Source organism: Poeciliopsis prolifica, unplaced genomic scaffold (assembly GCF_027474105.1).
Source record: "Poeciliopsis prolifica strain line A6 unplaced genomic scaffold, Auburn_PproV2 SCAFFOLD024, whole genome shotgun sequence".
NCBI classification, from domain to species: Eukaryota; Metazoa; Chordata; class Actinopteri; order Cyprinodontiformes; family Poeciliidae; genus Poeciliopsis; species Poeciliopsis prolifica.
In genome coordinates this window covers 6,932,501-6,959,853 of record NW_026562399.1, presented here as the reverse complement: position 1 = coordinate 6,959,853, position 27,353 = coordinate 6,932,501, and the positions used below count along the sequence as shown (strand labels likewise).

General features: G+C 43.2%; 1 protein-coding gene across 2 annotated transcripts; it reads right to left on the bottom strand.

Annotated features, from left to right (window-relative positions):
- Positions 1-12,096: 12,096 nt before the first annotated feature.
- On the bottom strand, positions 12,097-25,433 carry exoc3l2a (exocyst complex component 3-like 2a). 2 transcript variants are annotated; one of them, XM_055046864.1, is made up of 13 exons: positions 25,367-25,433; positions 20,546-21,097; positions 19,936-20,150; positions 18,816-19,566; positions 18,605-18,719; positions 18,405-18,515; positions 18,210-18,310; positions 17,356-17,466; positions 17,133-17,268; positions 15,929-16,051; positions 15,644-15,799; positions 14,579-14,700; positions 12,097-13,180 (listed from the first exon to the last, which is right to left on the bottom strand). In XM_055046864.1, exons 2-13 carry the CDS (start codon positions 21,070-21,072, stop codon positions 12,871-12,873), a joined length of 2,778 nt encoding a protein of 925 aa, XP_054902839.1. In that variant the 5' UTR covers positions 21,073-21,097; positions 25,367-25,433; the 3' UTR covers positions 12,097-12,870. The 2 variants fall into 2 exon arrangements, with proteins under 2 accessions (XP_054902839.1, XP_054902838.1); XM_055046863.1 differs by lacking the exon at positions 25,367-25,433 and adding an exon at positions 23,028-23,250.
- Between the last annotated feature and the right edge of the window lie 1,920 nt (positions 25,434-27,353).

Below are 27,353 nucleotides of genomic sequence, written 5' to 3'. Positions count from 1 at the left end.
GATTAAGTTACACCGTCAGTGCTGGCACAACAACGGCGTGAAGCGTTTCTCATATTTAGAATAGACTCAGTGTCTTCTTTTAAATGAACTTTATCATGTGTTCTAGGATGAATAAAATATGAATCCGTCCATTTTGCTGCTTTAAATGTCAAAGAGCACATCCTAGAGAGGAGCAGTATAAATCTCTTTCGACCTGCTTTATGTAATTCATACAGAAAGCCACCAGAGGGAGACAGATCCCACCTAATGCTTGGCATTGGCAGACAGTTTGGACACACGTTCACTCATTTAATTAAGAATACCAACAGAACATCACCAAAGTTGAGTGCTGCCTCTTTTACTGATCCATAGTGCTAATACTGTCATGGCTTACTACCCTTCACACAGTCACTCTTATTCAAAAGACAAACGGATCTCTTTTTTATTTTTATTTTTAACATTCATTCAGCTGCGGTTTATCATCATGCACAAAGTCACCGTTTCTGACCGCAGTCATACCCAAAGCAAAACATTCCCTCAGCATCTTGGGTAAATGTGAAATTAGTTGGTTCATGTGTCAGAGGCCACATGGGCCAACCATGAAACATGAAAGGGCAAATTTGCAGAAGTGCACTGCTGGAGCGGATGTGGAGCCATGAACAGTTATCTCTCTGCCGATGAAGGACGGTGTTGGGGGCGGACAGATCAGGGGCCCAGAAGCAGGTCAGAAAGGCAACAGGAGCAACTTTGTGATGTTCAGTAGCATCACAAAGCATAAACTGAACTTAAACCTCACTTTTCAAATGCTACTTTTATTGTGTATCGATACTAACTTTATTTTGGAGTTTATTTACAGTATGAGGGTGCAGATGCATGTCTGCTTAAGACATATCTTTAAAAACAACTTTCTACAGCCGAAAAACATAACTGTTAGATTACCAGCGCTTCTTTCTCTTTCTCTCCTTTTCTTAGGTGTGAAGGTGATTGTATGTCTGCGTTGCCCCTGTCCAGGGTGTAACCTCACCTCTCACCCAATGGCTGCTGGAAGGATGGAGGCTTTCACCACTTATTGTCAGAATCTAACACGAACGTTGTTGGCATGCTAGTTCACTTACAGTTCACTTACAGCGATGTGTAAGTAAACGTCAGCATCTATTCAATTCGGTTTTATTTATATAATGCCAAGTCACAACAAACGTCACCTCAAGACGCTTTACAAAAAAAATAAATAAATCCTTTCGATTCAGTCACTCTCACATTCCAATTGATCCTCATCACCAAACAGTACAGAATGCTCCATGAATCGTTCAAACCAGTTTGAAAAGCTTCCGTCTAAGGAAACCCAGAGTTTGCATTGAGCCAATAACTGATATAGAACTTGCAACACAGGTTAAATATTGATATTCAACTGCATATGCATGCTATTGCACGTCAACTCAACAGGTACTGTTCAAAAATTGGTATGAGAGACAAAATAATTCACACTGGGGATTCTAAGATCCATCACAGAGTTTGTAGAAGTATATTTAGAAATTCTTTTTAAAGAAAAAAATCTGGTAGTTTAAGAAAGATAGATGTGGTCAAATACTTCTGCAAAAAAAGAAAAAGAAAAAAAAAAAGAACGTATATTTCTGTAGGAGCTGGTTTGGTGTGTGGATGTCACGGGTTGTTTTCCAGGAGAACAAAAAGAAACAGAAACAGGGAGTGAGTGGTTGTTGTTCCGCTTCCAAAGTGCGACGCGTTTAGGACAAGAAGACCACAGAAGAAGAGTTTTGCCAGCTGTCACATTGTGACATTCCATCCTGTTTCAACCGGGAAACACTCGCACGTTAGAGTTTTATTCATAAATGTGAATACATACACACGACTGTAATAGTCCGAGTACAACAGCTTGATCTGTTTCACGCTGATGTGTAAGTATTTACTTAGAATGGAATACTTTTTGAGCTCAATATTACAATTTAGACCAGTGTGCAGGTCAAAATGATACCAGCACTATGGAACTCTCAGTACCCGATATCGGGTCTTGTGAAGATTTCAACACTGAATAATTTGGAGTCTCGTCCCACAGAAGACGTCAGCGAATGAGAGAATCAGACAATGCCTCCCAACAAAAAGACAATAAACCACCATATTTGGGTGGAAAACCCAGTATTCTCGGGTGAACCTCTGTCCCAACGTTGTTGTGCCACATCGTCCCAAACTGGACTTGCAAGATGACCAGACTTGTTTTGTCTCCCGCTGTTTTTAGAGTACCCTGTTGTTCTGTTTACCTTTTGCAAGTTAGCATTTAATACAGGCCAAAGGCAGCTGGATGATATTCGGTAATGCTGGAAAGAAGCACAATGAGTTTATGTAGCTGGTCAGCATAACCTGCCAGCAATATGGAAACCAGCCAGCCTGCAATCAAATTCCACGAAGTGGATTCCAGGCTCCCTGTGGAGTCCGGTGCGCAGGGTCACGCTCGTGTTTACCCTTCCCTTCACCTCCTTTTTGAAATCACGCAAGGTGCCTTTTGGGGTCCAGTCAGTGCTGAGAGTTTACTCTGTATCTCACCTCCGAATTGGTTTTCCTGAAACACCTCTTCCTGATGGGGTACAGGACGCGTCGTGCTTGCGTAAATAAGCAGGGGGAGCAGGCACAGCGAGCCAAAGGTGAGACCCTGCTGCCATATTTCATAAGAAGAACCATTGTTTTGTTCCAGACTTATTTCTTGCAATGCAAAGTAGTTTCCGTTCTTGCAAACGGCCCGAGCCAATAAATTTGTTGTTAGCGGCAGGAACAGACAACTTGCTGGCAGATGCAGAGGACTGCGACAAAACAAAGCCGGGGGAGGCTTCTTCAGAAAGCGGCTCTCGATTGGACTTTGTGTTTCACTATTGTCCACGCAGAGAAACGACAATGGACAGAAATGTGTTAACTTCACTGAAGCATCTTTGGACATTTTGAAATTCAAATGTTTCTTAACTTTTGGAGCAAAGAAAGAATAGAACGTCGCACAAGTTCTCGTTTCATTGCTTAATCTGACTATCTGAGGATTGCAGACATCAGATTATTATTATTATTATTATTACTGCGGACAGAAAAAAAAGACAGAATTTCCACCAAAAACCTCAGAAATGTTCAACTTTTGAAACTCAGTCCTTGTTTTTTTTCTAGAAAATTTCTGAGAATGACATCAAAATCACTGAGTTTCTTCCAGCACATTTTCAACTTTCCAAACACAATTGTCCTTGTTTCTGTATTTTCCCCCCCAACCCCCATAAAATTTCTGAGATCAATCTAAAATTTTTTTGAGTTTTATGGCTGAAATGTGCTCTCCCCCTTCTCCTCCCTACCTACAATGGTCCTAATATGCCGTCGTAATTTTTAAAAGAAGCTTGAAGAAGCATGTTTGTTTTTGGGGGTCTTACAACAACAGCCGTTCCTCCCAGAGAATGAAGGTGAGGCCTCTCAGACAGGTCATGGACTTCCCTCACAAATATACAGCCTTTAAGGATGTCCGTTTGAGCAGACTTCTTTTTCTGTAATAAAAGATCTGACAGTCTGGTCTCCGACTGTCATCCCCACTCTCTCCTCTTTCTCCTGCCTCTTATCTATTTTTAAACTCATGTTTGTGCAGGTTTTAGAAGGAGCTGCTGCCCCAACAAGAGACAAAGCACTCTTTCACTCTTTAAAGTGAAAGAGAGAATGTCAGGGTCGTGGTTTTTGTTGTTGTTGTCTTTTGTTGTTTTGTTTGTTTTGGTTTTTTTTTGCCTGTGCACTTGAAATTGTGCTCTTGATGTAAAACGGCTGCATGATGAGTAGACATGAGAGGCAGCTGTCAAAAACTGATTGAAAAGTGATATGGTCCATACAACCCTCTTAAAATACCAGATGTAAAAAAAAAAAAAAAGAAAAAAAATTACAGGAAAAAAAATAATTTAAAAATGTTTTCACCCTTTAAGGTAACTTGTATCCTGGGTGATGTTTACAGACGCTTTCTAAACCTATCAGATTGTGAGGACGTTCTCAGTGTGTTACTACATGTGTCCTGTTCGAAGAAGCCTTAATGAACTGCTTTCTTTGCCGTAGATGTGAATGTTTGCGTACAACTTTTATGAAGTTTATGTCCCCTCATCAAAAACATATCTGGAGCGTCGCCTTGATTCTTCCATACATGCTCGAGAAATCCTTTAATCTCCCATGCCAACCATTCAGCTGTGCAAAGTGCCTGGGTGGACCGAGCGCCGCCTTCAAGGCACAGCTCCTCCTCTGACTTGCAGTTTCCTCACAGAGCAGCCCCTCCCCCTCTCAGCTCCTTCAGACTAGCCAGCAGCAATCAGCAAACACCAGGTGGCGCCGCTCATCTGGTGAGCTCCTGATAGGGTGTTACTTCTCAATGCAATTTGAGGGTGTTGGATTGTGAAGTCAAATTTCTTTTTAGTCAAATTTGATGTAATGCAGCATTTTTATAGCATGGTTATTTGATTGTGCTATAAAATGGCACTATGCACCTGGAAAACCCATAATACAACAACACTGCCCCTTTAAACAGGAGCAGCAGAAGAAACGCAGGTGGATCGGGAATGGTTGCTGATAGCATACAGTGCCATCCAGGAATATCGTGGACACTGAGGTGTTAGCATCTCATTAGCACGTCATCATCAGAATGCCACACAGCACGACCGTCCACAACGACTCTTTGAAGATAGGTTATGGTCAGAGTTATGTCACTCAGTTTCCCTTTGAGATACATTAAGTATTTCTGAACTGAATCGATTTGAATGAGCTGGACGGACCTGATCGACAGAGCCAAGCCAATCTGAACCAGCGTGGGTTCAGATTGTTTTTCAGGGTATTGCATTGCTTCTGTTTTGCTGATCACACCTGAAGGTCAGAGGTCTCCTGTTCTCCGCTCCGCTGCAGTATCGCAGCTCACGGGCGTCGACGGTCTGCTGCCTTGCTGCCACGAGGCCAGGTCTGCGAGGCCAAGGGATGTGCTCACATAAATACAGACAGTCAGTACCAAGACAGCCTCCTCCTGTTTTTTTTTCTCACTATTATAGAGACGTCAAAATAGTTTAAACAAAGGAAAACAAATAACTCCACAGGTTGGGATGTTTATAGCATACATGGCATCAGGCCAGATCAAACTTGAGAAAAATATTTAGATCCCTCCACCCAAATGCAAATCAAATAACTCAACTCTGATGGAGGGACATATATGGTAATGAAAACAACACACACACAAAAAATCTGATGCATGCCAGAGTTTCACTGATGTGTTTCAGTACAAAGGCCTGATTTCTGATTTGGAGAAAGTTTACTTAAGATAACGTGTTGGCTGCTTCCTCCAGTCTGGCCGCCTGAGGCCAGGGTCCTGAGAAACGATCATTTAATGTGACCGCTGATAACGAAGCAAACATGTTGACGTGTCCGGAGCGCAGCGGGCACACGGGAGGCAGGGCCCTGCTGCTCCACGCTGCTAAATAAAGATCCACTTGATGGATATGCTCGGATAACATAAATCAGGATATCCCATCAGGAGTGACGAAGTGCACTATTGTTTTGGTTCAAGTGGGCAGCCATCCTGATAGACAGCACATTCTGAGCGCACGGAGAGGACAGGAGGTTCTCCTGGTGTGAAGCTTTCCCTGATGGGTCGAGTCAGAGCTGGTTTTTTTTCGGATTGTTATGCAATTGTTGTTAGCTAACAAGACGGCATGAGGAAGTTTCACATGCAATGTGATTCTCTTCTTCCGACATCAGGATTGATTTGCTGCCTGGTTGTGATATTTATGTTTGCAAGTTTTGTTTAATTGTTTTTGTTTTCTTAGTTTTTTCTTGTTTTTTTTTTTTTTTTTTTTTGCAGTTCCATTTGTATGTTTAATATTTAGACATTTTCATGAGGCAGAGATTTAAGCTGAATCTGTTTTCTTAATTGCACTTCTTCGTTCTAGGGACACAGTAACACTGCAAAAAACACAAACTCTTACCAAGTGTTTTTTGCTGAGCTTCTAGTGTAGATATCCGTATACACTTAAAATGGGGCAAAACTAACTGACAAATGGTATTTCAACAAGATATAGGAACTTGTTCTAGGTCAATATTTTCTTAATATATGAAAAAATACACTTAAAAAATCTACCAGCGGAACTTGCGCTGTTTTTAAATTCGTGTTCTGATGTAATTATTGCTAGAGAAGTTAATCCACATGGAAGGAAAACACTCCCCCAGTATTGAGAACAGCAGATGGTGAGTAGTTCCCTGGAATGCCACAGGAACGTTCAGTTCAATTCAATTCAGTGTATTTATATTGTGCCAAGTCACAACCCATGTCAATCAAATTCGGTTAGTATTCAAGTTGGTTAAAAAGGATTTCTATCCAAACAAACCCAGCAGATTGCCTTGAGTCATAGGTTTGCAGCACATGACAACCAGGAGGAAGCCACAAGGAAAATAGCAACCTTCACACACCTGCAATAAGTAAGGCCGGTTCTGAGAAGAGAGTTTAGTGGCAAGAACGAGATCTGGTCAATCAACTGCATTACCAGATGGCCAAAAGGGGGAATTCAGAGGACTGGAGTTAAAACATAAAAAACACTGAACATATGTGGTGGATTCCATCCAAAATGCACAGAAGGAGGAAGAGGACGAGTAAGCATCAGGACCACTATCCAAGATAAAACATTCAAGGTAAAAGATTCAAGAACAGATTAGGAAGATGACCACAAGAATGAATCACTCAGAGAATGTCTCAGATGACGGAAACTGGAAGAGAAGGAGATGGAGGAATCAACTTGGGAATAAAAACCTCTTTGCTTGATGTGCCAAATGAAGGGGATGCACCATATCCTATCACATCCTACCAAAGAAAAGAAAGATCCCTGATCATGACAGGACAGCAGCTTGAGCACACCAGGCAAGATCCCAGGTGCAGGAAAAGAGGATCCAGACTAGAAGGAAAGAAATACACAGAAAGTCATGACCAAGTAGCTGGTATACAGCAGTGCACAGAAATTAAGTGGAAGTACAAAGTGGAGAGCCCTAGGTCAAAGTGGAAATCACTTCCCCAGGCGGTGGAAAACAACCAAACTAAGAACCTGTGGGACTTCCACATACAAGCTGACAGAACAGTAATGGCCAACTAATGGTTGTCCATCACACAGTACAACACTTTAGAACTGTTCATTTTCTACAAAAAGAAAGTGATCTGTGGAAGCTACATAAGTCAAAGTAGTTGGGATCCCCAGTCTAGACAAAACAAGCCCTCTTGCTTAGAACTGTGCAACCTTTTGAGTAGTTAATAATGCACTGAAAGCTGTATGAAAAACAAACAGAAAAGAGTGGAAGCATGAAAAGTGCATGACAGTGTGAACAAAGCAGGGCACGGCTTGCTTCCGAAAACAAACAGTGAATACGGCCTGATGGATTTTCCATTGTAGAGCAGTGTTAATGAGAGGAAGCAGGGGAGTGCTTCCCAGGGATTGCATTGTGATATCGTGCACCGTTTCACCTTCAGCAGCTTGATCGAGGGAAACCTCCAAGAGTTTGGCCAATCTGTCCTTCTCAGTCAGGGATGGTAAATCCCCGCTTGGGACATTTGGAAAACTGCCATCCAGCATCCGCTAACTGCATGCTATAAGAAAGGATGTTTGATACTGCCTTTAGATATAGTTCTGACTGAAAAGCCAGACCTGCCAAACTTAACATTTAACCTATGCCAACTTCACTTAATGTGCTTCCTGTTCTATTCCACAAATTCTTGGAACACATCAAAATAAAAACAAGTGCAGAGAGCGGTCAGAGGTCAGAGAGATGTGAGATCTGCTGGTGAGATCTGCTGGTGATTACAGGAAAAAGCCTGAGGGACAAGACTTGATATGTCAAATGAAACCCATTGTTATCTAGATGGTGGTGCACCTTCCTCTACCTGGCTGCTATGGATCCTGATGGAACCAGTTCAGTTTTATTCACATCATGCAAATTCATATCAAAAATAATCTTCCAGGTACTTTTCAGTACAAACAAACCAATAGAAATCCATCGAATTCTATTCAATTTATTCCAAGCATGAGGTGACAGTGGGGATAAAGTTTACCAGCAGAACCAGGCTTTATTGGGCACAGATTGAAATTGAGAGGTAACTGCAACAACACAGCAACATAAACATAGAGAGCACTCTAACTCCACATGAGGAGCGCACACAGCTTGTAGTCACCAGACACATTCCTGCTGTATGACGACAGTGCTGTAAACAAGCACAGTGAGCAAGAATGGATTACTTCTCATGTAATGTATCACTCAGGTAGAACTGAGATCTAAGCAGCGAGCTGAGCCTCACCTCTGATTGATCAACCTCTCACTCACTGCCAGTCTATGGGAGCAATGAAATGGTTAAAAAAAACATTTAATATTTTAACTGATTTTCCATAATTTTGCTCATGGATATAATGTAGTATTTTTGTCTCCAAATGTGTGTGTAACGTGTTTCCTGTGCTGAGGAGCGATCAGAACCGGAAGAGAACAGATTCTTTGTGAGGCCGGCAGTTCTCCTGCCTCATGGCAGGGGGCGCTCATGATCCCAGACATTGCGACTCCACTGCAGAGTAAGAGACAGCAACAGAGAGCTAGCCGTGAAGCTAGCTAGACAGCAAAGTGCCGCGATATATTTATAGTTCTCTCCTTTTACCACAGCAAGCACTTATTAATAATCGTAAAATAAACATAAATCCTAAACCCATAGGACTGCAACAGGTTGAATGTTCTGCTCTGTGTGGGAAATTGTTGAAATATGAAGCAGTTTTTGGTCCAATGGCTGTTAATGGAGAGGCTGTTATGCTGCCATCTGCTGGGCCTTCTGAGTACTGCAGTTGCATTGTACCGTTCCGAGACGCGCGTTGAAACGCCTGTTCTCTTCAGAAATATTTGTCACTGTTTTTCTTTAGGTGTGTTGTTCTCAGTTGCTACGGCAACGAGCCCGCGCGCGCGTGTGCGTGTGTAGCCTTGGTCAATGCAGAGAGCGGCAAAGACGTGGTTTTGAGTTGCACTCGAAAGGTTTTTCCCCTTCGCTGTGTGGAGTTGCAGCGCGGCTATGGATGGCATGTAAAAGAATAAGTCTTTTTGCCCTCCAGCAATGTCCGCACGCGCCAAATTTCCTCATGTAAACATGCAGGTGGTCTATATTTGTATGCCTGATTATGATTAAGTCAGTGCTTCACCAGCTTTGCACCATGTTTGCATTATGTTCCAAATATTGTACAACCCAACTACCCTCTGTCAACCAATCACTGTGTTCCAGTACCTGTGGGATCAATGCAAAGGCTGATCAATGGAGGGTAGGGTTGGCTACATGATGTGTGATGCTGCCACCAACATCTTTCATTGATATGGGCAGTGCAGTGCCTTTATTCACTGACATTCTCTAACAGACCTTTTATGTCTTCAGATAACAGACTAAAACCGAGATTAAGTCACATACAGGTGGACTCTTAGATTTTTTTAAAGGGGCTTCAAGGTAAACGGTGGTCAATACATACTGTATGCCTGAAACTCTTCAGCTTTTGACCATTTTGTTCTTCCACTAAAAGTTAGGGTAGCACAAAAAAAAATCTACTTTGAGGTCATGATCTGAAAACTGATGTGGGAGTGTGTTTGGCCCCTTTACCTTTCGGTTTGTAGCTTGAATTCAGATCCGAAGTGCTGACTTCGGATCTGAAGAGGTCAGTCTGCGGGCCGACTTTGTTCTGAACAGGCCACGAGCAGCTCAGACATGAAAAAGCTCCCCAGCTGAACCAGAGGGGAAGTTTCCTCCTGGTGCCAAATGTAAACTTGCCTCTAATAAAAGCATCCGCTGGCACCTCAGTGGACAACAGGAAATCTTTGTTTATCAAAAACTATCCCGTTGTTGGCCTCGGGGTCTATGACCCCTTTTGTTGTGGCAGAGCCCCTTAATTTAGGATTTGTTTACTAAAAAAAAAAAAGTCAGGCCCTTAAGATAAACAACAAAGACATAAAGTATGCGTGTATATATAGGCACTGCACAGATTGTGCGTCAGTCCGTCCGGCATTTATCTTTCTGTCAAAGTGCCTCTCGATATGTATTGTTTTACATATGAGGGGTCCCAGACTGCAAACTCTCAAATGAAGATTGAAACAATAATTGAAGGATAACATATCTATTTACTTTTGAGTAAATAGATATGTTATTTACTCTATGTATTCTTTGTTCCGGAACAAAGAATACATAGAGTTCCATTTAGAAAGTATTCACACTCCTTTGGGTTCTTTTTCTTTCTTTCTTTACACATTTTTGCTGCTTTATATTCTTATTCCAAAATCCATTTCATTGGTTTTCTTGAAAACAAACAAACAAACAAACAAAACAACATCCCATAATCACAAACGGAAATCTAACTTTTAAAAATTTTTTAAACTTATAAAAAAAGAAAAACACACCTCTGGGGGCAGGGGAAGCGGTTACATCCTGGACAGATCACGAGTCATCAAAGTGCCGTGTGGAGACAAACAAAAGTAGCTATTTATGAATCCGAGCGACAATTTTGTGTGAGTAATTAACCTAGCATGCACTGTGTGACTGTGTGAGGTCACGGAGACACCAGCTCCATCACCGGATTATAGCAAATAACAATACTACGGAAAGTTACCAAATATAAATACATCCAGCAAATATTCCGAGATATCCTGAAAAAGATGGATGAATGATGACCCTGCCTATATCTTCTTGTTCAACCAAAGCGATTGGTCCCAGTTCAAGAGCCTTGGCGAACAAGAACCCAGCAGTCACTGAGGGACAGCGGCACTGTTATCTTCTGGAAACAGAAGAACCTTTCAAAATGTCAACCACAGTTAACGCACTCCCACAATACAGCCTTTATGATAGAGTAACCTAATTGCCATGGGAAAATGTGTTGGGTTTGAGGTTTTGCTGGTGAAACCGAGAGAAACAAACTTTTCTCATGTGAGGGTATAAAATATGAGTGGCATATCTAGAGAAAATCAGCCACGACTCTTTGCTTGGTTGACACTGTCCATAATGGCCGCCTCATGCTCAGGAGAAGCTTCGATGCAGTAGGAACCGATTGACATGGCTGCATGAAGGGGAGAGAGGGAGTCTTCAAGAAAGAACCAAGATGCAGGTGTACAAAAGCCTATAGAGAGACCCAAACAGGGTCAAAGCTTAAACAATTGGTCTATTTATGTTTGTACAGTGGACCCCTGCTTTTTTGTGATTCAGCACCAGCATATTGTCCTAAATTTCTGTGGGTTATATCTCTATAATTATCCATAGGAAATCTGCCTACTCACAAACTCATTGATCATGTCGAAAGTATTCAGGAGAAAGTGACCATGTTCTTGGCATTTTCAAAGCAATCAATCCAGGACCGTCATTTTATTTGCATTTTTTTTTACCTTGGTGCCTATTGGCTGCATCTGCAAGAGCAGAGATAACAGAGACGAGACGTTAGCTTCTGTAGAAGTGCCGAGACAGTTTCCACTGCTTACCAAGGCCTTATTAAGGTATTTCAAAAGTATTTGAAAAATAGGCATTTTTAGAGAGGATCTCAAGTATTCACGGATTTTAGCCCCACTCTACCCATTGTTTGTAAATGTTTACATTTACTAACGTTTAAAAAAATGCCTGAAAGCTGGTTTTATTCATGGCATTAAGAGCTGCTTCGTATCAATTCTTTAAATCTGTCCTTAAGCTGAGATCTGAATAAAGTGGAGGGGTGTGAATACTTTCCGCTGGTACTGTTTATCAACTGCGACACAGGTTAGAGCAGTGGTTCCCAAACATTTACTGGGTCCCCCTATGTATTACAATAAAATCCCCCCCAAAAAGAAAATAAAATATAAACCTATACACATATTTTGTCTTCAAACTCCACTGAAGTTTATTTCTCATTTCAGGTTGCAACAAAACAAACAACAAACCATCTTTACAGTGAAACACTTTTGTGTGGCTGTTTTTTTTTTTTCTTTCTTTTTCATTCATCCCTACCGTTTTCCGCGCCCCCACGCCCCTGCGGTGGCACTGCGCCCCTCCTAGGGGGCGCACCCCACACTTTGGGAACCATTGGGTTAGAGCATTTCAACCAAAAACAACCCAGACGTGTTTATTCTGCCCAATCAATGGGCTTTTATTATGTTTCCAGCAATGAATCCATTTCATTCACAGTCAGAGTTCAACACATTTTCACACCATCTTGCTTTACAACAACAAAATCAATCCTCCAAATTAAAGCAAATAACCATTTTAGTTATATTACCTTCCAGAAAAGTGCCTTAAAGGGGGGATAATAAAAACAACCTTGCCTTTGAAACAGCACAGTCTTCTTGGTCCACTTACACACACCTACCACTATCCTTGCAAGCTTCGTCTTGAGAAAGCTCAGTGTCTCTGTGATGCAGAGATCAGGGCTCTGTGGGGGCCAGCCCATCTGTCCAGGAATCTTAGTACTTTAAGTCATAGAGGAGAACTCTACAGTTTCACTGCATTACGCAGAGTGAATTTAGGTCCCATTACATAGCAGATGATGCCGACTTGTAGATATCTGAATATGGCGAGGTTAATACACTGCAATATGTACTTTATACTGTATGATATAGTCTAATGAATGTTGGAGTGTTACACTGGAATAAAAAGCAACAAAGTACAACGCGGATGGCTTTCCTTTGTCTTCTTCTCTATATGTAAAGATCAACACCAAGAAGATAAAACGCGGCGATTTCACAAACCCCAAAATCTCTCTCAGATTTCCTAAGGTAAAGATGGAGACGTGTCGGCGAGCATGTACAATACCAGCAGTACCTGAGGTCAAGTTTTCTTTAGGAGACTGGTAACACTGTTTGGTATCAAAGGTGCATGTACATGTCATCAAGCTCCTACTCTTCTCTGTGAAGCTTGTTTGCGTCTCCTGCTGTCTCCGCCGCCGGAGGCGCGGCGTGCCGGGCGCTCGTCCTGCGCCGCGGCCGGTGCTCCGAGAACCAGTTGGACACGGTCATGGCGAGGCGCAGGAGGCCCAGGCTGATGCAGTGCACCTCCGACGTGATGGGGATGTCGGCAAAGAGGGCGCGCTCCCGCGGGATGAGGGCGCTGCTGCATTCGAAGTCTTTGACGACGTTCAGGATCTCCTGCCGCTCCGCCTGCCGCGTCGTCCCTCGCACATTCAGCAGGGTGGAGACGTGCTTCTTCCTGTGAGGCGGAAAGAGGCATTGAGGAAGTTAGCCGGCAGGCTGACGTCAGTGTGAAACCACCACCGTTCGGTGTCGTCAATGACTGTCATAAGTGCGAGTAACAGTCATAACCCCCTGACTCAAAGGCATCTGTTTCTGGGAAGGAGCGCCAGGAAAACACGCCACACTTGATTTGGACTCGTTCAGTTGCGGTCAGGAACTTTCATTATTACCACAAGTGTCATGTTTATTTTGGACTTTGATCATGTATTGGGATGGGGAAAGGATGGTCCATTCCAGTAAACCAACAATGGTTGTGCCTCCGGCGCTCTTTAGCATTGTCGCCTGTCAGTTTTCTCCAAAATTGAGCTTTTAGGCACTAGTCCTACTCATTTGACAGCAATCTGACAGGAAAGGTGCAGAAAGAAGGAAAGACATGCAACAAGGGAATCAAAATCAGGACTGCCGCAGTCCACAGCTTCTATACGCCCACTCTAACCACGATGCCATGCAATGTCCTTTTGCCAGAGTTTGCAGTGCTTCTCTGCTAAATTTCTTCATGTTTTTGTTTACAATTCAAACTGCCTTACAAACTCACATAATTCCTCAGTCTTGTCACATGATTATAACTAGACACTATGAGCACAGCAAGTTCAGGTATTCTGTGGCAGCTACTAAGTACTAGAGTGCGAGTACTTAGTAGCCACCGTACATAGATCATAAACATGCAGGCTATGCTTAACAGCTGGGTCACTGCCAGGGAAGCAACCAGTCTGAATGAACTGCAAAAATATCCAACCAGGGTTATGCCAGATGATTGGACAGTGGTCCAAGTAGGATGAAGCACACAATACTACAGGAACGCGCTGCCTCTTTGATGTATTAGTTTTCTGTTATGTGGTAGTTTATAATAAACACAGAAGGAAGTGACGGCTGAATGAAGAGTTTGTGTCTGAAGTGCCATGTCTTATCCTCTTCCACACCTCCTTCTTTTTTTAATTCTAATTGTGGCACCAGTCTGTCTCCTGCTGGGTGGCAGGAACAGGAAGTACTCGGCAGCAGCTTCCTGTCTATTCCTCGGAGGCTTGTACGTAACATGCTGATAAAGGTTGCCAACGGTCACCTGAGTCATAATCTGAGCAAACAAGCTGGGACTTCTCCTCGCGAACCCCCAGCGGCCTCTCTTGTCTCATCCTTTTTTAAACCAGACCCTTGCTGGTCTCCGAAAATAGTTTGTGTTAATATAGAAACGTTTCCACAGCGCTTTTCCTTGTTTTGATCCATTGTTTTGATCCAAAGGAGAACAAAAAATGTTTTGTTTTGCTTTTGTAATTTTAGTGTCCGCAAAGCCGTGGTGGGAGTGTGTTTTTCAAGCACGAAATAATAAAGGGAGTTCAAATCCGGGATGCGACCTCACCTTATATCGGGGAACTCCTTCACCAGCACAGCCACCTCCATCTGGATGGAGGGAGTGTCTTCCAGGAGGATGATGTCGGCCAGGTGGGAGATGATGCTGTCCAACCAGGACGCATTTGACTCCTAGAGCACAGAAAAGTGCATCTTTACAAACTCATTAAAGCGATCAGCTCGTTTTTTTTTTTTTGTTTGTTGTTTTTTTTAACCGTGTTTTCGCCACGCTTCTTCGGCTGAAACATTTCCTTTTCAGAGGAAGCATGGAAAGCAGCCCAGAGAGAGCAACTTCAGAGGAAAAACAGATTAACACCTCCTAAGGCCAGAGGTCAAACACTTAATTCACTGGTGAATAACAGATCTCCACCTCTGTCTTCCGAGTTTTTGTTTTCCCCTGAAACGCTCAGGAAAAGAGAGATTAATTTCTTACTTTGGCATTTGGTAAAACATAACAGCATCCCTTTTAGACAGCCATTAAAAAGTCATCCTCTTCCCCCCCTGCCCAAATGTTCCCAGTTTCCACAGAGGCTCCGTCCCACTCCTTGCCCAGAAAGGCCATCAAGGCCAAGCCAGAGGCACATCAAAGCTGGCCAGCTGACAGGAACAGGAAGTTCCTTCCAAACACAGCAACTTCCTGTTGTCAGCCGAGGTGACGGACACTTGTTTGAACTCGCACCCAAAATGGGGGCAAATGCCACTGCGTCAAGCCCAGTTGTTGTACTCTCTCTTCCCTCCTTTGACATGTGCTAACGTAAGCCCGGTTCATCCATCTCCATCTTTGTGAAGGCAGCCATTTTTCAGGGCTGCCATCACTGAGACATGTTCTTTTCTAGTGTAAACACCCTCTGACTTTTTCCTGACCCAGGGAAGTTCAGAGGTCAAGTCTCCGCTCACCGTCACCCTTCTCCCTCGCCAGCTCGGCGTTTTTGTTTTTAAGAATCCTCCCCCCTGGAATACCTTAACATTTCGAGAAATGTCTCTTTCCATGATGCCGGTCATGGATGCTTTCCCGTGCTAACGCGTTTCTTCCAAATCTAACGCGTGGCGTTTTGTGCGTGCACGTCAAACGTACCAGGTCTCTAAAGAGGCCTTTCAACTGCTTGGCCTCGTCTTGTAGTCGAAAAGCCATCCTCTTTCTCATCTTGGAGGAGGTGCAAATGATCCGTCCTCGCATAATGGCCCGGACGTACTCCACCAGGACCCGTCGATGCACCTCACCCACCAGTGTCTGCCGGTTTGGAAAAAGTAAGCAATGATCTGCTACATACACCATTCAACCAATACTTTTTTTTTTTTTAAAAAGGGCTTTTAAAATGTTTGTTCCCGCCTCACAGCAAGGTCGGTGAAGGTTTTGTACCTGATACGGAGGAGGGTCCATCCTTTTGAACTTTTTGAAGTGCTGTTTAATGCTGGCTTCAATGGCTTCAAAGGCTTCTGTGTTGTTCAGCCATTTCCTCTTCATCAGTTTGTCGAAGAAAGGCTGTAAACAACAGATCAGAAACACATTAACAAAGTGCAGCGTGATACATTTCTGCAACACACACACACACACACACACACACACCCCCCCACACACACACACACACACACACACACACACACACACACAGCTCCCTGGATGCTTTTTATAGCTACCTCATACATGTACAGTCAAGAAAAAACAAAAGAAAGAAAGTACGTCCTCTTCCAGTTTCAGGTCTGCATGTGGCAGTACAACGTGAAAACGATCTGATTTCTACCAAGCATGCAAAAATAAAAAACCTCCATGGCCTGCTTGTCTGGATCTGTTAACTGTTGTGAAATCCTTATTTACCAGTGGAATGAATTTAATATAATTCCAAATCTTCCTCGGACTTCTCGCTACATTCACAACAGATCAGACTAAAAACAAATGCTCAGAGAAAAAAAGGCACTGAGCATTTTATCCTTCCAGACAGATCTCTGTCTGGAAGCTAAAGCTTGGCCCAAAGTGGCTCATCAACGCCACATGATCCTAAACACACCGCCGACTCGACAACAGAATAGCTGAAGAAGAAAAGAATTAAGGTGCAGTCAAAGTCTAGACCTTAGGAGAAATCGCATAGAACAAAATAACAGAAAAATAATAACGGAGCTATGATTGAAATACAGCAATGTGAGAGAAATCATACAGGCCATGATTACATTTAGTAATTGTTGATGAAAGTGACTCTACGGACCATTTGAATCATAGGGGATAATCAGGTGTATCTCTTGGTTTGATCCTCATTAATGACAGTGTGGAATCTGATGTGTCTGTTTCTACATGTGAGATTTTTATTCATTTTTTAGTTTTTTCAAATCAAACCCACTGTGGATCAGATAATTTTCTATATCCAGAACTGAAAAAGGACGTACTTTCTTCTTACAATGACAGTAAAAAAAAAAATTTTCTTTTAAAGCGTTATTGTAGAACTGGCTATCTTAAAAAAATATATAATCTCTTAGGGTTTATAATGAAATTTGCAAAGCCAGCTATTAAAACTGAACATCCTGCTGGAATATTAAAATGTTTAGTAATGAGAATGAATGTTCCTGCTGACCCTGATGTTCTCAAACAGTCTTCCTGTCAGAACCCGCACCGACAGGCTGACCACTCTGTCCAGGGAAGAGCTGGCTCTCTGGGCCGATTCCTCGCTGCCCTGTGGGTCGCACTGCCTGCAACGCTCCACAAAGTTCCTGCAGCAAGTAGCACATTCGAGTTATTTCCCGCAAACCGTCCCACCAGCGGTCAGGTAAATAACGTCACTGTGGTTCCGGTTGCACCTGAGGGGAGGGCAGCAGTTGACCAGCGCTATGGTCTTGGACACATATCCGTCCCCTCTGTCTCCAAACTCTGCCTGTGTGTCGTGAAACATCTCCACCTTCCTCTGGAAGCTGGAAACATGGAAGGTTTGTGAGAAATTTCTGAATGGATGTCGACTAGAGACGCTACAAACAGCGACGATCGGCCAAGAACCTGATGACATACGACATGTGAACAATTTTACAAATTGTGGAAATTGTGTGAGCTCTGAACACGACGGGACTCGCCATGAAATAATAAACCCAATGGTGACATGCAGATGTTTTACATCTGTGTCGTGTTTACATGTTGGGAGTTTTGGTTCAGCAAATGATCCTGTAATCAAATCTCAGTTGCTCTGGCGACCCTTTTGCCGGGTCATCACTGGTACTTCCTTAGACCACTTCGTATAAAATGTGACCACTGCAGACAATGAACAGCCCACAAGAACCGTTTGATCATTTTTCCTGCTTCTGACACCCCGACTTCAAAGACACTATGTTCACTTGCTGCCTGGTATATTCCAACCACTGAGATAAAAAAAATAGTGTTATTCACTTTACAGTGGTCATTATGTTATGCCTGATTGGTGCAAATGCCTTTGTTCTATTCCTAACGTCAGACTAAAAATGTAGCTTCCTTAAAATCATAAAAACAAACCCATTAATGTTGAGGGTGAGCTAAAATCAGAAGTGTTGTTCTGTTTGTGCTTAAAGTTTGTGTTTCAAGTGATCTTATTGTTAATCCTGGCTCCTAAATTATATGTATGCTCATGATAAAACTTGTCGTCCTGTATCAACGACCGAATTTAATTTCATGTTTGATGTGAACTCACTTGTAGAGGAAGTCAGCAAGCCCAATAAGACAACAGCGGGCAACTCTTGCGCCTAGAAACTGGCTCACAGATGTGGATCTATCCAAATCCACCTTCAGCCTCTGGAAATGTCACAAATAAGGGTTAGAATTTACATTCTCAAATCAGAAAATTGTAAGACGTTTTGGGAAAAGCTACCAGGATGCTACGCTGTACCTGGATCACTGAGCGCGCCAGGTTTGACTGATACTCCTCTATGTGCAGAGTCTGGGCCCATCGCCTCTCCTCATCATCCAGAACCTGGATCAGCTCTGTTGTCACTTTATCCTGAAAAGAAAACGGTTCCATGGAAATAAATCTTCCGTCCTGCTTTTCATACGAATATCAACAAAAAACTTAATAAATCTTCCTCTTACCCTGACTATACTGATGCAGTCTTCCTCCAGCCGGTCCACTGTCTGCTGAGGAAGAATAGGTTCCAGTGCAGGGTAGTGTATGGCTGTACTGGTGCCAATGGTTCCTAAGACATCCCTTTGGGAAAACAGACGTCAACAAAAAGATGTATTGCGGAAACCTAGGCATGTCTTCGTCAGACTGATGCATCTTGTAAATACTGTCGTCACCAACCTGTTGTAGATGTTGTAAAACCAGTCTAACAGTGAGTAGACATCTGTGATCTGCAGCGGCCCACTGGTGATGGTCCGGAGACGTTTGGCGACGGCCTGATGGTAACTCTCCACGTACACCTGGAAGGCTGCAAATTCCTCTGGGTAAATGGACACAGCGTTTCTCCTGGCTGCGTCCAGGTCGTCCACCATCCGGCTCCTCAGACGCTCCAGGTACGAGGCCAGCTGGCCGGCCTGAGTGTCCACCTGGTGAGGCAGGCTCCAGTCCGCAGCTTCTGCCACCGCCTGCCTCCACTTGGTCTTCAGCCGGCGAGGGCGCTGGCCGGGTTGGATGTGGGGACTCGCCCGCTCTGTCCTGGACTCCTCTCTCAGAGCCCAGGCGGCATCAGCATGCTCCTCCTGTTGGATCACTAGCACCACTAGGCCAAGGTTGGGGCCAGCGCTGGGCTGGCGGAGCGACTCTCTCACCACGTCCCACATCTCCTTCTGCAATGCTTCGTACAAGAGCTCCACATCCTTGGCCTTCCTCCTGCTAGAGTCCAGTGTTGCATTCGAGCTGAGGGCCTCGTCAAATGACAAAGATGACAAAAAGTGGCTAATAGGTGGTGTGCCGGGACCTAAGGTAGAAGTAGGGGTGGATGCGGTGGTGGCTGGCAGCAAAGACAGGAGCTCACACTCTCGTTCCAACTCCAGAATGTGGGTGTCAGCCAAGAGGAGGTCTCTGTGGTTGACTAACTGTAGAATCTCCAGAACTGTTAGAAATAGAAAGCTAAGTTTAAGTGACAAGACCCAAGAGGATGCAGATAAAACAGGGAACAGGCTTTTCTGTACCCATGATTATTGCGTATCTAAGCAGACTGGGTTATCTCTGCTCATTCTTTACATTCTTCTGTTCAAGCAATGTTCCCTGTGGAATAAGTTAGTGGTGGCTTGGTTAAGCTTTCACAAGAAAGTGTGGTGGGAGGAAGTGCAATCATTTCCTGATCTGACAGTCAACTGGTGAGCGACTCGGGAATCTGGGGACCTCTCAACCTAATCAGAGCGTTGTCTCAGACTCACAGGAAGCACACATAAACCTTGAACGGGAAGTGCTGAACTGATGCCGTTTCCTTGACTCTTACCTGACAGGGGCTCTCTGGTTTTGATCGCCGGTTCCTCCTCCACCTCCTCCTCGTCGGCCTCTTGGGAAGCCTTGTCCGACATGGATTCCCTCTTGAGCTTGCCCAAGCTGATCCTAAGAAACGAGGGTCGCCTGGATCCCTCTGCCTCGCACTCTGTGCTCAGGTCCCCACAGGGCAGGCTTTCCCTGCGCTCCTCCTTACGGCGACCTGTGAAGCTGGAGAGCATGCCCAGCAGCGACACCGGGACATGAATTAAAACCTCCTTAAGGACTGCAGCGTGCATTGCAAAACAGTATTTGCTGTTATGGTTGGAGTGGCACTTATTTACACACATGTGGTGCTGCAGAGACTAGCCAGCTTAGTTAAAAATAGATGAAGAAAACAAAAGAGGTACTACAGAGCCACCACGACAACATGACATCACACCTTTGAACGAAACTTCGGGCCTAGATGATGCTGAGACATTATTGGAACAGTTTCTCATTTTTTCATTTCTTCCATTACTTTTATTGAAATCTAAAGTACTTGCCCTTATTTCAAGCTTATCCAACATTTTTTGAACAGACTGACAAACGTATGTGTGTGTGTCTCCTCAGCACCCCTTCCTCACCGAAGTAGGGTCATAATCCCTTCCGAGCCTCTCCGCAGCGCTTTCTTCTTCTCCTTCTGTGCTGGGAGTGTATTTGAGTCTCCATGGTTGTAATGGGGAAAGCTGTTCCCCCACACATGTCGTCCTGATATGCGAAGACCCTTGCCCAGTTTCCCAAGGGTTTTGAGGGGTGACACTCCACAGATCCGCTCCAGAGTCCCCCTGAGCGGCTTCGCTTTGGGGTTCCCTGCCCCGTGCTTCTCTGCGTTCACTTCGTTCTCTTCCTCTTCTCCGTCCCGGCCGGACCTCAGCTGGAGGTTCCCCCTGACTTCCCCCATGAAGAGGCCCATGTCGCCCCCGTTCTTCTCGTCCTCGTCCAAGGCCACATCCTCGAAGGGGTTGAGGTTCTTGTTCAGGTCCTTCAGCTCGTTGAGCTCGTTCAGGTCCCTCAGGTCCAAGTCCAGCCGAGGCAGGATCAGTTCACCGTTTACTCTTGGGAACTCGTGGCAGCTCTTGGATCTTCCTGGGAGCTTTTTGAGAATAGGCATGATTGCAGGTGATCCTCAAAAACAACTGCAAAACAAGAACATTTTAGATAAAGTCACATTGTTCAGGGGCACTACAACCACATCCAGGGTGAAGGTAAAGAAAAAAAAATTCATTTGCTTCTTTTAACTGTTATTACTTTGACTATGATGTAAAATCCAAACACATTTTTGATACTTTTGGACAACAGTTTATATAACTGAAATGAAAAACCTTCTATTATAGAGTGCTTGTGTAATGCCTGACAGAGAAAATAGGAAACATGCTATAAATTCCTGCCCTGTTATCTGACAAACTTTTTGAAAATATTGTGTTGGACCACCAGCAGCTTTTGGAGAACAACCAACAAGAAAGTTCACTTGTGATAGGCCTGTTACTGCATTTGCTTTTGGACGATTAATAGAATTTTCACGCTTTTGTGAAAAAGTAAAATAATCATTCTTTGCAGAAACTCAGTAACGTGTTATCCTGTAATCCTCAAAAAGAGCTTGACTTTTAAAGGCAAAAAAAAAAACAAAAACGAAAGACTTTTTCATTCTGTCAGTAAAGTACATTTTCTGTGCCTACTTTATGCTTATTAGCTGCTTATCCAGTGTCAGGCTGGGTGAGAATTGTGCGGGTCCAACACGGACACAAACAACAATGCACACTCTTCCTCATACCTTCTGCCATTTTAGGATCACCCATCAACACGCATGTCTTTGGAATGCATGAGGAAGCCGGAGCAGCGGCGGGAAATCCACAAAGACTCAGGGAAAAACATGCAAACTCAAAGGGGAGAAGCTTCAGCGACCCATTGGAATATCAATAATCATAAACTACTAGACTCAGTGCTTCCACATGTCCACCAACGCAAATGCAGTCACCGGTGGAGGACATATAATTCTGTAAGTTTGTGACCTTTTGGCCTCGCACACATGCGCACGCCATCCCAAATCTTTAGAAATACAAAGCGTCAAATTACGACCGAGTATTATTCCTTCAACTGTTCGCTATGAATGGGGTTCGGTTTCAATGTGTCTAACGTTTTCTAATAATTAATACTATTTTTCATAAGAAGTCATCTGATTGTTTACAAGCCTTCACTTACACAAACATACTGCAATGCACATCTGCTGAATCCTATTGTTTCTTGGTTTTGTCTTTATTAGCGATAGAAAAGAAAAAGCATTCGTCACTCTAATACTAACAGGTTGACATAGATATGGTACTAAATGCACAGAGTTGTGTTATGAATGAACTCAGAGCTGTTATGTTTACACTTTTTAACTCAGTCCAGAGCTCCCATAAGAATTATATTGAATAGCTTTAGTTTTATCATTTTTTGTGTAAAAATGAATTGTTGCTGAAGGATTTCACATAGAAAAATGTTAACTTTTTACCAAAAACAAATGTAAATCTACTGATGTACTTTCGATCATCAGATTGGTTTTAAATTTTTCTTTTATTCCGCCCATCAAGCTACCCTCCATATGCAGTGTGCATAATATTGCACACTGCAAGTCTTCAGACTGGAAACCAGTCTTCAGATCACTTTCGAGTGAAGTTGAAAAACGTTTTAAGGCAGTACACGAAAGACCAAATTGGTGCATGACTTAGGATTCAAAATACAGAATCCTGAATCAGGATCATTATGCAGTGAAAAAACATTTGTTGGGGTTACTCTTTATGGAGAGACCACCTTCCATGAAGAGTAAAAAAACTGCATTAATAGAGACACAAAATACAAACCGGGGAAGTAATTTGAGTTTTTTTTAAAACCTATTTTCGTTATTTTTGTCTTTGTCAAAACAAGAAACCAACTCAACGAATGTCAATTTAGAGGTGTGTTTAAAAATATATAAACGAGGTAACTGAAAGGCAGCATTATTAACAACTCGGATCAGCATCAGAGTAACACCTTAATTGAAAAGTCAGTTATGTCGGTGGAGTCAGGAGAAAAGCGTCTGTTACTTACCTGAACTCTGTGCCTGTGCTGAGTTTCAGTTCAGTGTCATCTTTGAGAGCACTGGTCTGGTGAGCTGCCAGGCCGCGGGGTGTGTGTGCATGCGTGAGTGTGTGTGAGAGAGAGACCGATGAGCGCAAGAGCGTGTCTGAAAGTGCTGGGTGACTCAAGAGAGCAATGGGGCTGCCTGTGGCTTCCTGATGCTCTCTATTGTGGTGGAAGGTGATATGTTTTCCTGAGGAAAGACCCCCACCTCCGCCGCGCCCCCTCACCTACACCACTGAGCCCATCCTGCGCCCCTCCACCCCACGCGCACACACACAGATACACACACCCGCACCCGAGGGACACTTCTAATTACACTAATTGCACAAGCTGTTCAGTGGAAGGGGACAGGACACATTCCTTGCTCGTCTCTCTGAAATGGGGTTTTGTTTTTTTGTGACAGCGGTCTTCCAGAGGGCAGAAAACAAAGAAAGAAAACAACAGCCTTGAGAAGAAATTCCATTCCTACATCATTAATCCCCAGTGGAGGATTTAGGTGGAAGATTTTGAAAGAACTTTTATGACAGTTCACTCTGCTGCTGCTGTGATGTCCTGGCTTCACTAAACAGCTTCGAGCAGCAGCAGTATGGCTGCTCACTGCCACCCAGTGGTCACACTGAGTTATGACAGGAGCTGATGACGCCAGGGCAGCCAATGTGAAGCCGAAACATCGTTATTATAAAGCCCATGCTAGCTAAAATGCTGCCTGTCTGTTGAGTTTATGATTAACTGTTTGGTCAAACTGTGACTTTTGGATATAGTAGTTAGCACTAGCCTGTCCTAACTACACAAGTTTGTAAAGCTTGTGCTAGCTACACAAGTTAGCACTAGTTTGTGTTAGCTACACAAGTTAGCACTAGTTTGTGCTAACTTCACAAGTTTGTAAAGCTTGTGCTAGCTACAGAAGTTAGCACTAGTTTGTGCTAACTACACAAGTTAGTGCTAGCTACACAAATTAACACTAGCTTGTGCTAGCTACTTATGTAGGATGCTACTGCTTAGCTATGGTATAACGTTGACACTAGCATTACTAAACGGTAAATGGCCTGAACGTATATGGCGCTTTTTCAGTCATTTTCAAAGCGCTTTCTCGTAAAAGCACTTTACATTAGAGTCACGTTCCCCCATTCGCAATCACAAACGCTCACGTTTATACACCGATATGAAGATCGGTAGGCAATTTGGGATTAAGTGCCTTGCCCAGAGGCACATCGACGTGTGGCAGGAGGAAGCTGGAATCGAACCTACGACATAGCATAAATTTACCCTTTTTGCCTCTTGTTGTTTCAATATGTCAGAGGTTCAATAAGGTTGTCGTGTGCTTCAAAATGGCGCCTCTCTATCTAATAAACTGATTCACAGTGTCGGCCTGATTCGACTCTCGACCTTCATTCTCACAGAAAACGGTCTACTCGCTCGGCAGTGACAGACTCCGGGAACTTTGTCTGGAGCTTCTGACATAAATCAGGCCGAATCGGAGGTTTTTTCCCCCCTGCTTTTTGTCGCGTTTACTCTTTACATGTTTGCATGATTTTGAGTTACCGGGGCCCTTAACTTCATGCTGTGTCATTTTCTGATCTTTTCTAATTAAAGTTTGCTGGGCTCGGTCCATCTGCGTTTAATAACAACCGCTAACAAATCTGAGAAAACAGAATAACTGTAAGAAAACTGACAATATTAAGTATTGATCCTTTACAAGTAACCTCACTCTCTCAGAAACTCGGCCATGACCAACGTCAAAACAACCAATGCCCTCCACTTTATCACATGCAAAACCTCACCAAACTTGACCCAAAATTCCCCCCAGGAAAATGTTGGATGGAGTCGCAAGCGGACGTGGCCAATCTGCTCTACAGTGCCACCTATCGCGAGTTTAGAAGAACTGCAGGTCGTGGAAATCTGAAACTCTATACGTAGGCAGATCCCTCCACCCCCATTTAGAAAAAAAGTCTGTTGACGGTACCCCCTAAGATGCACAGGGGCGGCCATTTTGGGTCAAATGTCAAATTTTACCTGATTTTAACTTTTACTCGTGTCAAAGTTTAACAAAGTCCTCCTAGGGAATTAAGGCATTGGGTGTTAAAAATTATCAAAAAAGATGGACTTTTTGTCTTAATAAACTTTAACCTAGCCTTTGAGGTACTCCTGCCAGGTCAGTTCTCTGGCGGCTGGCATATGTTTACAATTTGTCACGCTTCCTGCTCCTCTAGAAACATCACACATTCTAGAACAACTAAACAGTCTAACTGTTCATAAGGACAATGATTAGTGTTAATGCAAGTTATTAATTTAAACCTATCACTCACGTTTTGACCGCGCTGCACCAAACTCACTGAAATCGATCCTTGTCCACCCCCGACAGGAATGTGGTCCAATATTTGGTGTGTGTGGCCCAATTCCTCCACAACACACCAAGAATATCCTTAAAAATCATCCACTTCCCTCAATCTATCATGTCTAACCCGACCCTCTCTTATGAATTATGATCCTCGTCCGGTAAACTGTTAATTTCGAAAGAAATCATGACCCTACCCTTGAAAGACCTGTTTTGTGCCTCTGAGGTACGAAGTTCCCTAGCCAGGGAACTTGGTACCTCAAAGACTCTGGTAGCGGTGCCTTTCAGAGACCTTGGTGATGATCTAAGAGCTGGGACCACTGAAGCCAAGGTTTCTGCTGTGAATTCAGCAAGAACCTGGGCTGCAAGGTCGGCCGCAGATACATCTTCCCCAGCCGGGGCAGATGCTTCTGCGGCTCGTCTCTGGGACACAAGGTCTTCTGTCAACTTTGAGCAAACCTCCCCCGCCGGGTCGGTTTGCTCAAAGTTAGTACTGCCAGACTCAGTACTAACTGAGTCTGGCAGGTCTCCGTCTGCTGTCTCACAAACAGCACACGGAGCCGTCGGTTCATGACAATCCTGCCCAGCCGGGTCAGTTTGTCTGGAGACAGTACCGTTTTTTGCGGTACTCTCTGGTAGGGTCACGATTGGGTCTAATTCTACAGTCCCTAAGATGTCCGATGGTTTGGAACAAACCTCCCCAGCCGGGTTGGTTTGTTCCTCCTCAAAATCCTCAACGTCCTGTGACTCCTTAGAATCAGGCAAGTCCTGACAACCTCCTTCGTCCTCCTCAGGAAGACGATAATCAAATAAATTATTCATTGCGGTGCAAACGGCGTATCCTACGCCCCAACCCAGTGGTATCAAGAAAGGCACGAGTGCGTTCAAACAAGACATCGTTGTTCGCAAATCTTCTCTGAAAGCTGTCTGAATCCTGACTGAAGCACTGAGATTCCTACTGTAGAATTTCTTTGTCATTGATGACCTCATCAGTGACCTCACTGGACTTCAAGGGCAAGGTATTGCCTCTGGTCATCGCTATGGAAACGATATCAGTTCTGCAAGACTCAAGTTGAAATAATGACAAAATATTTTTAAAATAAGTAATATTTTATTTATTCAACAATAGATTTCTATATGATTTAATTATTGCATTTGTGGTTTTCCATACCTGCTGTGGCATTAACAGCCTTAATCCATTTATCCACTGATATTTTTGAACACAATCTTATGGAAAGCTAATTGTAACTTCGCACTCTGAGCTCACGTCACATTATAAATATTTACATGCAATAAATTGACATTTATTAAATATTTACAATATTTTGCAAGCAATATATCTACACTTTAACTACTCACCTGCTTTTATTTTGACACAGTGTGAAAGTGAACCACACTGCTGAAAATGTAATAAATGTTGGGCATCCTGATCTATTGATATTGCTATTGATTTACTTTCCAATCATAAGTAGAATTTCTTTTTTTAATGTAGAAGTTGTCTTTTTTCTCTAAAGATCAGGAAACCGAAACTAAAACAATTTCAAAATAAAATGCAACAAAACTTCTCTGAAATGGTTCAGAAAGTCTAATTATTCTAAATATTATGTAAAATAAATAAAGAACGATTATAGAATTAGTCTGAATAGATCTGCGTTTATGGATTAGAATTTTTTTCTCAGTATTGGGGCCAATACAGATGTAAATATCGGTTTGGTACATCTCCAAAACAAACTATTTTGAATAAAGAGGAATAAATAAAATTATTTGTTTGATTTGTAGTGAATAAATCCATGTTGTTTTATGCTTGAAACCCATCCAGTGTGGCTGAAATAATTCACCTCTTTGAAGAAAAAAAATCCCCCACCATAGATTTAAGAAACTTTTTGCGACTTTAGACAAATGCTTGATGTCAGTTATTGAGACAAAGGTTTAAAACGTACTTGTTTGTACTCAGATAA

What these genes read in the sequence shown, in the direction of transcription:
- exoc3l2a (XM_055046864.1), bottom strand. Translation starts at nt 21,072, where the DNA reads ATGCCTATTCTCAAAAAGCTCCCAGGAAGATCCAAGAGCTGCCACGAG. An exon ending in TTTTACAACATCTACAACAG is followed by an intron (nt 18,720 to 18,815) that starts GTTGGTGACGAC and finishes GTTTTCCCAAAG; the next exon opens with GGATGTCTTAGGAACCATTG. An exon ending in CTTGCTGACTTCCTCTACAA is followed by an intron (nt 17,467 to 18,209) that starts GTGAGTTCACAT and finishes CCATGTTTCCAG; the next exon opens with CTTCCAGAGGAAGGTGGAGA.